The sequence below is a fragment of the Cardiocondyla obscurior genome, linkage group LG11 (genome assembly GCF_019399895.1).
Source record: "Cardiocondyla obscurior isolate alpha-2009 linkage group LG11, Cobs3.1, whole genome shotgun sequence".
NCBI classification, from domain to species: Eukaryota; Metazoa; Arthropoda; class Insecta; order Hymenoptera; family Formicidae; genus Cardiocondyla; species Cardiocondyla obscurior.
The window spans coordinates 6437799-6449815 of NC_091874.1; the positions used below are offsets into that span (position 1 = coordinate 6437799).

A 12017-nucleotide genomic window follows, 5' to 3' on the forward strand; every position below is an offset into this window, starting at 1 on the left:
TTCCCGATATCTATTGGCCCGAGAGAAAAGATTTCTTCGTACTAATTTCCGCCCGCATGGCTTCTTTTTCCAACCTTCCAGAATATTGTTATTGACAGTTAGGAGAAAATTCTTAAGGGCCCCTTTTCGTTATCACCGGGTCGCGTTTGTTTATGGGATCCGGTCGCGTGTCATATTCTTACGACCGCAGGACTTTCGCGCTTTTGTTTTCTTTATACCTCGGAGCCACGGTATAACTGCGATCTCAAGTGCTTCACTTATCGCCAGATATTCGATATTGATTCTAAATCGTTTTGGGTCCCTATTAGTTTAATATCCCTTGAAGAGTTTTCTGTTTAGATTTCCGTCGGCATCTATAGCGTGACTGTTCTAAGTTTAATTTAAGCATCCGGCGATAAGGATTTCGGAGTATAAATTATTTCTTCTGGTAGCTTGGAAGTTCTCTCTCGTCACAAAATAATCACGGTTTACCTCTTTTATCTAATTTATTAAACGCGTGTCGGAAAAAAGGAGATGTGGAGTCCGAGGACGTAACACTTGCAAAGAATAAAACTCTATTTGCGCGGATTGCAGAGCCAGACCGAACCGAATTGGGTAAAGAATTATATGCCAGCCTCGATTGAATTTTGCATTTGCGTATGCCTATGTGCGCTTGGTCTTCTGGTAGCGGCGCAGCGTAGCACACGCCGAGTTGCCGTATTTGTCAGGTTGATCGCGCGGGTGGCAGCCGTCACAATTTTCTATAAATTATTTTATACTACTATCTTTGTAAGGAAGTTTTTCTTTTAATTACAAACTTGTCTGTTGTACGTACATTTGTCGTCTTTTTTTACTTTCTTTTTTAAGAAAGGTAATTGTACTAATAACTACAATATTACGATGTAAACTGTAAACAAATTTTATAATTTTTGGTAATAAAATGTCAACTTAACTGGTGTCTTTTAACATAACAACAGTATTTATACAAATTTTTTATATTATTCTATGTCTTGTTTATATTTTGATCTTTAATTCTGTGCAACTTTTTTCTTATTTTTAATATATGTAAAATACGTAATATATGTAAATGTTTTATCAATTAATTTTATATACTTTTTTTTTCTTGCCCTTTTACACTCACACGCATACATACATTTTTTCGTATAAAGCATTGAAAATTCTATTGTTAAAAATTTTAAATAATTAAATGTTTAGTTTAACATTACTTAAAAAATTTTTAATAATTAATTATTTTTCTACAGACTTTTACATTTAGAAATTACAAAAATAGGACGGCAAATTAATCATGCTTATTGTGTACAACTTCTGCTGGAATTAGCAGTCCATTTTACAACAGTAACATCGACTACTTATTGTGTATATGGTGCATTTTCTGGTCAACCAGGCATGTCAGTTAATTACGGAAAAATTATTGCCATGACAGTGTCGGCATTCGTTTATTCATTTAAAATTATATTAGTAAATTGGCTTTGTACGAGTGTCTCAATAGAGGTATGAACAATTTTTTTCTTAATAAAAATAATTATATGTTACATTAAAATTGTATTATTTAAAATTAATTATATTAAATGCTGTAGCAAGATAAGTAAGAGTGTGGTTGTCCCCGTTCGAATTTTATCCATATTATGAGAGTAAATTGTTATCGTAATAAAATTAATTTATGTTAAGTATTAACTTAAAAAAAAGATATAAACAAATTTTATAAAATAAACAAATTAAATTAAAAAAAATTTGTTTAACTAATCTTAAAATATATACAGGGTGCACCACTTAAATTGAGATAACATAACATTGTGCTTTGTCTTGACGTCTTCTGATAAGATTTATCGCACCTTGAACGATTTATTAGATATATTAAAACCAATCTCTTGCTCAGATATTTTTATGATTTAAAAATTAATATTATTAGTATTTCTAAAAATAAACACAAATTTAAGAAAAAAGAAAAAAATTAAAAAAATATTATTGCTAATTTAATAGCTCTTATAAATGTTTTTACTAAATTACATAAAAATATAAATAATACCTTTATAGTTCTAATTGACGTCTCACAAAGTTTATACCTCCTTAGTGAAAGTAGTGGTAGTAATGTATTAGTGGATGTGCCTGCGAGAGCCCCTTTTGGTCCTCTGGATCTCTGTGACTCCTCACTGTTTCATCGAGGGTGTATTTTTGTCTTCAGCCCAGCATGATCTGCCAGGCTTATCAGATTACTCACCTTCACCTCTTTGAGATGTCCCGGGTCCGTAAATATTTTTCCCCAGGATAAATATCTTTTAAGTGTTAATACTGGACAGCGACACAGAATGTGTATGCTGTCCTCGTTTTCTTTCTTGCATAGTCTGCATTTATTATGCTCTATTATGTCTAGGTTGTGCAGATGTGCCCTGAGGGATCCGTGTTCTATTAGTAGGCCGATCCCTGTTCTCAGTTTTTGTTTTCTCATTGCCAGGAGTTCTTTGGTTCTTTCTGGTTTGGGTTTTTCCATCAGGAGCTTTGCGGTGTCTTATCTCAAGCAGCCCCTGATAATTTCTTTTTCCATGACACAATGGATGTACACTTCTCGCCCTGTAAGTTCCATTAAAGTTCCTTGCTTGGCAAGTTTGTTAGCCACCTCATTGCCATGTATGCTCTGGTGTCCAGGAATTCATACTAGGGTGACTTTGTTAGTCTTCCCCAGCTTATTTATTACTCTCATGCAGCTCTAAACCGTCATCGATTCCGTGCTTTCCTTTGCTAAAGAGTTGATTGCTGCTCTGCTATCAGAACAGATATATATTTTTTTACTGCTCATTTGGTCAGCAATCTGTATTTGCTCGCATTCGGCCTAAAAAACCGTGGCGTACTCTTCAAGAGGCAGGCTAGATCTTTGTTTTCTCGTGGGTCCATAAATTTCTGCCCCATGGCGATTATCCTTTCCCGAGTCGTCTGTGAAACGACCCCGCTAGTTGTCTGACCGAATATCGAGTCGATGTGAGCTTTGTCCGGTGCGCTCGCCGGTATTTTGGAATTCGATTTTAGGAGGTCCGGTAATGTAACGAGACTGGATTAATATAAAAAATGCAATTTATTAATAGATTAAATAAAGTAACATAAGAAATAATGAACAGATATATACAAGGCGAATAAATTGCACGAACAGATTACGCGAACGCAGTACGCAATTTAGACACGCGGTCGCGACGTGTTTACAGCGGTTGACAGCTATCCCGCGCACATGCGTCGTAACGACACGTGCGAACGTCGCGAACGATGTACACAGAATCGCTATACACGTATTGATGACGCACGTTCGGTCTTTAAAGCCCGTGCGGTTATTTCGGATACAATATTAAGTTCTTTCCGCGGGTATGTTATTGGCCGCAAACACAGGGATGGATGCACCTACTTGGTGTCGCGTAGCCAAGATTCCTTGGCCGAGACGGAGATAACTCCACCCCGTGGTCGGCGACGGTGCAATAGGATGTTTTCTATTTGAAGTACAGAAGTCGGCTGCCGAGGTCCGAGAGTTCTCGGAAGAGACGGAGTTCACTCCACCCCTCGAGCTGGCCGTGCCGGCGAGTCTGTATTTTGGAGTTTGGTCGGAATGAGCCCCAGGATCTTCAGGTTGAGGCGGAGAGCGCTCTACCTTAGTATAGGCTCGAGGATCGGTTTGGAGATGATGCTTTGAAGCGAGCGGATCGAGAACGATTTCGCTGAGCTCCGACATCAGCTTTTTATACCTAAAAAGCGATAACGCCGGGTTTCCAGGGCTCAGCGGGGATGGTGACGATCCTGACGTGGTGCCGAAGTCCAGGTTGCGACGCAGTCGGGAAATGGCGGGCCTCGGCGTCACCGGCGTGTTCGGCGGCGCTCGTACGCGTTCGACTAAGACCACATATGAACTTAGCCGCGAAATGGCGTTCGCTATTGCCGTTATCTCTCGTGCTTTGAAAGTTTCAATAAATGTTTGGGGCGCACCGTGCCCCGGGTTCCCGCCGAACAATCTTAGGCTCGACGTTTGGTCGATGTTGTGACCGAAACGGTGCATTTCCGCGTGCACCGTTACATTTGTAAAACATATGTCAGGTCCTAGTCAGTTTAGAAAGTCTGCTTTCCTCCATTGGTCCCTGGAAGGTATGAGTACTTCTGCGGTTCTTTCTTTCTGGTATTTCCTGGGGATTCTGTCTTGTTTATACGTGAAAGAGAATTGTTCAGGAAACCGAGTGCCATGTAACCAATCCCGGTGTCTCCCCACTCCCTCTGACAGTGTAGTCTATGTGCCGTTTGTCTGGTGTTGTAAATGATTAGCTGGTCCAGAGGGTAAGTACACAGCGCCACTTGTAGTGCCGCCATGAGTATCGTTTTTTGAGTCCCTACTGCAGCTCTCAGGTAACTTCCCTGTAAGCTCTTCAGTAGGTTTTTCCTCTCCACTCTTCTCACTCTGGGCCACCATATCACTGCTGCATATGTAAGCCTGGGTAAGAGCACGGCTTTGTACAGCCACAGTGCCATCCTCGGCTTCAGGCCCTAAGATTTTTCTAGTGCTCTTCTACAGGCCCAGAAAGCCGTGTAGAACTTTTTCCTCTTATTTTCCAGATGGAGTTTTCAGTTCAGCTTCGTATCCAATAGAACTCCTAGGTATTTCACTGGAGTTACGAAGTTCAATTTCTTCCCCCATAGTTTTAGAGGTCTGATGAGTTCCGGTTTGTATTTTCTGGTAAATATTATGGCTGAGGTCTTCTTGGAATTAACCGTCAGTCCCTTAGTTTGACACCAGTTCTGTGTGATCTTGAGTGCTCTATCTATGAGTTCCCCAAGGATCGGTAAAAATTTCTTTTTTGCTATAATGGCTGTCATCTACATAGCCATAGGTGAGGACTCTCGCTGCTTTTAGTTTGTTTAGCAGTTTATCTACCACAAGGCTCCACAGTAGTGGAGAGAGCACTCCTCCTTGCGGGCATCCTTTTGTGAGTGTTCTTTGGACTGACAAGGGGAGGCCGCGCTCAACGGAACACCGATTTTCTTCAAACTTGCAGGGTTTGAAGATTGGTGTTCCTAGAGATACTTGGTAAAGCCATTCCGCACTACTCAAAAAAAAAGAGAGAAAAGTTAGTTTAAATATTTTGTATGTCTATAAGTACAGAACAGTAATACTTACTTTCGAAGCAGCGTGGTAGTCTAGAGCGGGCGGCGCAGGTCTAGTAAGCGCGGAATCACTGGTTTGATTCCCGTTATGTATTTTTTTTTTTTTTTTTAATTTTTACATTTTGGTATAAAATTTAACAATTATTATCTTAATATTATCTTATTTTATTATTACATTATTATATAAAAAGAAGAAATAAAAATAATGCAACATTATTGTTAGATAGCAAATCGTATACGACCATCATTTTGCAATGGTTGAAAGATAGGATTGTAATTTAGAAACGATAAGCCGATTCGCGACACCACTTAGCGACAATAGCGTCCGTCTAGACAAGAAGACGGCGTAGGCGTGCGCTTAGCGACAGCATCGCGACTCTTTCCGAAAATTGATTGGTTTCTGCTATCACTAAGTGACGCGCATCGTCCAATTAGAAGCAAGACGAATATCATGAGCGTGCGGTTGCGGAAGAAAACTCGCTTCACTTCGCTATTATACACCGTGGAATGAACATCGAAAATATACGATTTAAAACCTACAGTGTGATCATTAAATAATTCTCGAAATATAACACGGGAATTAACCTTCCTTGTGTTACGACATAACATTTTGGTGCCTCCTGTGAGGTCGTGCTACGACCTCGCGTGATGAAGTGAATATTAAAACAAGAAAGACAATGAAAATCAATAAAAATTCTCAGTGCTCATATTTGGTGACCCACTGAAAAGGAACAATTAAAAATATAAGGGCGCTCGGCTCGGCAATCCATCGACGGAGGATGATGTAGATGCAACGATTCCCGGACTAAACAATCCGCCGACGGAGGACAACCCGGATGCAGCAGCTCTTGGATTCGACAACCTAAATACGGAGAGATCTGCAGAGACGACTACATTCAGCTTGCGCATCTTGGCGGAGATTCAGAATGCGAGTTACATACGCAACGAATTTAAAGTAAGAACGTATCGTTTCCACACGGTCTTTCATTACAGATAATGGCCGAACGACTTAAATTCATATCTCAAAAATGCAAGGCGTTAAAGGCTCAATTGACAAATGTAGCAAATATACTCGAACGCGGACAATTAGATAATGTTAATTTAAATTTAAGATTAACGCATTTAACAGAGTTATATCGCGCATTTAAAAATTATCATGATGAACTCGTATTGATTGATCCGAAAGATGAACACGAAACTGAATTTACAAATTTACAAGATAGATATTATACAATCGCTACCAAAATACATAATTTAAATTCCGCGAGCACATCGAGTACAAATGAAAATAGTACAATCAGCGATAATGTTTCAACATCACCGGTAACAACGCCCAGTAAAGAACAAGAGATAAAATTTCCCGACGCGCCTTTACCGATGTTTGACGGTAAATTCGAAGAATGGTTATCATTCAAAAACTCGTTTCGAAATCTAATTGATAGGCGATCAAGACTCTCTGACGTAGACAAATTATATTATTTGAAATCGGCATTAAAAGGCAAAGCGGCCAATAAAATAAAAATTCTTACTATTGACGGGATAAATTATAGCAAAGCCTGGGAGTTATTAGAACGCGCATACAAAAATAAACGAACTTTAGTCTCTAGACATTTTACTCTATTACGAAACATGAGCCAAATTAATAGGGAAACTACGAGCAATTTAACAAAAATCGCGGATGACGCGCAACAACATTTAGCGACATTAAGTTCATTAGGAGTGTCCGTCAGTCCCGAAATGGCTATTAATATTATTGAATCAAAATTGCCGAGAAGTACGTTAGACAAATGGGAATCATCTATTGATAAAGATAAACCCGCGACGCTTGATTTCATGTATGAGTTTTTGTACAAAAGAGCCGTATGTGTTTCAAAACGCGATAGGAATCAAATGCCGGAATCCGATCGCGATAAAGGAGAGCCATTAGCTAAGAAAAGACGCCAACACGTACCGCATAATACATTCATGTCAAATACAATGCGTAATTGTATCGCGTGTAATGCAAAACGACATCCACTATACGCGTGCGATAAATTCCAGCGTTTATCGGTATCTAAACGATTCGAAATCGTGAAACGCGCAAGATTATGTTATACATGTTTAAAATCACATATTGGAATCCCATGCAAGGCTCTTCCTTGCTCAGTATGTAAGAAACGTCATAACACGCTTCTACATTTCGAACAATTAACTCTCAATCAAAAAACTGAAAATTCAAAACCCGAAACAGATAAAACCGATTGACTAAATGCGGTTCGGGAGAGAACGGTTAACGTTAATGCATCGATCGCCAATTATGCGCCCCAATTAATTACAAGCGCAATGGTTTATATAGTATCTACAAACAAACATAGAGTTATAAAGTGCCGTGCGCTGTTAGATACTTGCGCTAGCGCGAACTTTATTTCGCAAGCCGCTATAAATCGTTTAGGCATACGCCCAGTTCCTCAGACCATACCAATCAGTGTAATTAATAACTTAGATTCCGAATCTAGAGGAATAGTACGAATCACTATACAATCTATTTATAACGATTTCCGAAATGAATTAACGTGTCTTACTCTCCCGACGATAGCTGACATGATACCGTCTGACATTTTTCCTCGCGAGTCAATTACTATACCACAAAATCTTAAACTCGCAGATCCTGAGTTCCATTTGCCACGACCCATTGACTTGTTAATTGGTTCATGCACTACCTTATCTTTATTTTCGATAGGACAGATTAACATATCGGAGAAAGGTATTAATTTACATCTTCAAAAAACACGATTAGGATGGGTAATCGCCGGTAATTCAACAACGCAACAATCGCCCAAAATTACTTCGTATTACTTAAATTCATTAGAAACGCAATTAAATAAATTTTGGATGATTGAAGAGATAGCGCCTAAGAAGTTAATATCAACGGAAGACCAGAGGTGCAAGACACATTTTTTAGAAAATGTATCTAGAAATAGCAGCGGACGGTACATAGTTCATTTACCTTTCCGAGAACCTAATCCTTCCATCGGTGATTCACAAACTATTGCCCACAAACGATTATTATTACTTGAACGGAAACTAAAACGAGACCCGGTCTTACATCACGAATATTCGCAAATAATAAAGGAATATCAAGGTTTAGGACATATGTCAGTGATCGACACACAAGATAACAATGGATATTACATGCCCCATCACGCTGTATTCAAGAAGTCAAGTAATACCACTAAAACTAAAATTGTTTTTGATGCATCAGCTAAATCTACGTCAGGCGTGTCATTGAATGATGTATTAATGATAGGATCAACAATTCAAGAAAAGTTATTTATGCATTAAATCCGGTTTAGAACATATAATTATGTCATGACGGCAGACATAGAAAAAATGTACAGACAAGTATTGGTCCATAAAGACGATTGTAAATATCAACATATTCTTTGGCAAGAAAATAACACGCTGAAAACTTTGCAACTAAATACATTGACGTTCGGTATTTCATCTTCGCCTTATCTTGCAATTCGCACATTACACAAACTCGCGGACGATGAAGGATATAATTACCCGAAAGCCGCTCGTGTTTTAAAAGGTCACTTATATGTAGACGATTTACTTACAGGCGCAGACTCAGTAAAGGAGCTTCGAATCATTCGAGACGAAATAATTGCTTTATTATCTCGCGGCGGATTCTCAATTAGACAATGGGCCTCTAACAACTCGCGTATTATTTGCGATTTGCCAAACGATGCCATTCACGCGAATTTTATATTAAACAATGATTATTCATTAAAAACATTAGGCATTTCATGGAACGCACGCGAAAATAAACTATGTTATACAGCACATGCAATCAATGACACAGCATCAATAACTAAAAGAACTATACTATCGGAAATTGCAAAAATATACGATCCAATCGGCTTGATGGGCCCTGTAGTATTATATGCTAAATGTTTAATGCAGGATATATGGCGTCATGGTTTACATTGGGATGAGTCCGTTCCACAAATAATTTATTTAAAATGGTTAGAGTTTAGCAGTCAATTAAAAATTATGAAACGAATAACATTTGACCGGAAAATATTCCTAAATGATTACAATGATGCTCAACTTCACGCGTTCTGCGATGCCAGCTCCGTAAGATACGGTGCGTGCCTTTACATGCGAACTACCGGAATAAATGATCAAGTCAATAGTGAATTAATTTGTGCAAAATCTCGCGTAGCTCTTCTTAAACCGATCACAATACCTCGACTTGAACTTTGCGGAGCATTATTATTAACACGATTATATCAAGAAATTACAGACATAACACAAGTCAAACCGAATCGAATAATATTTTGGTGCGATTCGACCATCGTATTGCAATGGTTGAAAACACCCCCGCATCTGTTGAAAACATACATTGCGAATAGAGTCTCCGAAATGCAAGAAATCGCGAATTCAGTAGAATGGCGTTATATAAGATCGGAAGATAACCCCGCGGACGCGATATCAAGAGGACAGCTTTTTAATGATTTTGTTAAAAATCAATTATGGAGTTGTGGACCATCATGGTTAGTAAAACGCGAAAACAAATGGCCAAATGAGTGTCCGTCTGTAGAACAAATACCTGAATTAAAAAAGAACGCATGCTTCTTGACTACACCGATCGATCGCGACATAATTAAAGAATGTTTATCATATAATAAAACATGCAGAATTATCGCTTATTGTTGTTGTTGGAAAAACAAACACAAGGGACAATTCAGCGTAGAGGAAATTTATGAGGCTGAGATCCGGGTACTGAAGATTGTCCAAACCACCAAATTCGCAAGAGAAATAAAACGACTCAAGACCGGTCAAATGATAGAGTCAGGTAGGATTGTAAATCTAAGTCCTTTCCTAGATTCCGAAGGCTTAATTCGGGTGGGAGGACGTCTTCCCTCATCTAATTTAAATTACTCACAAAAACACCTTATATTATTACCAAGCAAAAATCATGTTACCGATCAAATCATCCGTGAATGTCATGAAAATCACTATCACACAGGAATTCAAACCACTTTATATATACTCAGGCAAAAATTTTGGATTTTAGATGAGCGAAATCAAGTACGAAGGATAGTTCGATCATGTACGCGTTGTTTTCGATTCGATCCAACTACCATAAAATATAAAATGGGAAACCTTCCATCAGCGCGCGTACGGGAATCCATGCCTTTTAACAACACCGGCGTTGACTTTTGCGGCCCGTTCCACATAAAGGAGAAAAAATTTAGAAACCGAAACAAAATTAAAGTTTATATTTGTATATTCATATGCATGACCATAAAAGCAGTACACATAGAAGTAGTAAGTGATCTATCGTCGGACGGATTTATTGCGGCACTTCGTCGATTTATGGCTAGGCGCGGATTACCCGAACATATTTTTTCAGACAACGGCACAAACTTTGTAGGAACTAACAATCAATTGAAAGAAATGTACGCGTTGTTTAATTCTGACGAACATAAAAGGATCGTTAATAAATACGCGAATGAACATAGGATCACATGGCATATGGCATGGCATTTATACCTCCTGTAGCACCTCATTTCGGAGGACTTTGGGAGTCCACCGTAAAACAATTTAAACATTATTTCAAACATGTAATTGGCGATTGCTTATTTACTTTCGAGGAATTAAATACTTTTGCGGTCGAAATTAAGGGAATATTGAATTCGCGACCCATAACTGCTTTATCGTCAGACCCAAATGATAGAATGGCACTCACACCAGCACATTATTTAATTGGCAGACCAATTACCGCTCTACCAGAAAGTAATTTACAACATGTTTCGGTTAATCGGCTATCTGCTTGGCAACACATTGCAAAGGTTCGACAAGATTTTTGGGCACGCTGGCATTTGGAATATTTGAACGAATTGCAAAACCGTTCCAAGTGGACTAAAACCAACATTGAGCCAAAAATCGGAACCGTTGTATTAATAAAAAACAAAAATTTACCTTGTACCCGATGGGTATTAGGTAAAATCGAAAAATTGCATCCTGGAGAAGACGGTATTACACGGGCAGCCGATGTTAAAACGGCAAATGGAATCATTAAAAAAAGTACAAGATGTTTATGTCCATTGCCCATTGAAAATGAGAAGCCCGAGGCTTCAAATACATGAGCATAATTGCGCTCATCATAACACGTGTTGAAATAAAATAAATTAAAAAAAAAAATGTTTCGACTACTTGCGACAAATCATACATATTTAATGCGACAAAAAGATATTGTATATTGCAACAAATTAAATTATTTTTATGCGATGAAAAACATTGTATTGCGACAACTCTATGTATTCTCAGCTCATGCGTCAAATAAGTTTATGTTATTTATTAATTATAATTTGCGACGAGAAATATCATTTGCGAAGAAAATTTTATTTGTAATTTGCGACGAGGAATTTGTTATGCAAACGAAAAACCATAATGTAATACTCAACATTCACAATTGTTGTTCGATACTCTCTCAACGGGAGGAGTATGTTAGATAGCAAATCGTATACGACCATCATTTTGCAATGGTTGAAAGATAGGATTGTAATTTAGAAACGATAAGCCGATTCGCGACACCACTTAGCGACAATAGCGTCCGTCTAGACAAGAAGACGCCGTAGGCGTGCGCTTAGCGACAGCATCGCGACTCTTTCCGAAAATTAATTGGTTTCTGCTATCACTAAGTGACGCGCATCGTCCAATTAGAAGCAAGACGAATATCATGAGCGTGCGGTTGCGGAAGAAAACTCACTTCACTTCGCTATTGTACACCGTGGAATGAACATCGGAAATATACGATTTAAAACCTACAGTGTGATCATTAAATAATTCTCAAAATATAACACGGGAATTAACCTTCCTTGTGTTACGACATAACAATT

At 38.4% G+C, this 12017-nt stretch overlaps 1 protein-coding gene across 1 annotated transcript in view; it reads left to right on the forward strand.

Annotated features, from left to right (window-relative positions):
• Positions 1-12017, forward strand: part of LOC139106367 (gustatory receptor 68a-like) — a 134331-nt gene that overhangs the window by 53997 nt on the left and 68317 nt on the right. The window contains exon 2 of the mRNA XM_070663081.1: positions 1242-1491. Coding sequence (XP_070519182.1) covers positions 1242-1491 — 250 coding nt within the window. The remainder of the gene's footprint in view (positions 1-1241; positions 1492-12017) is intronic.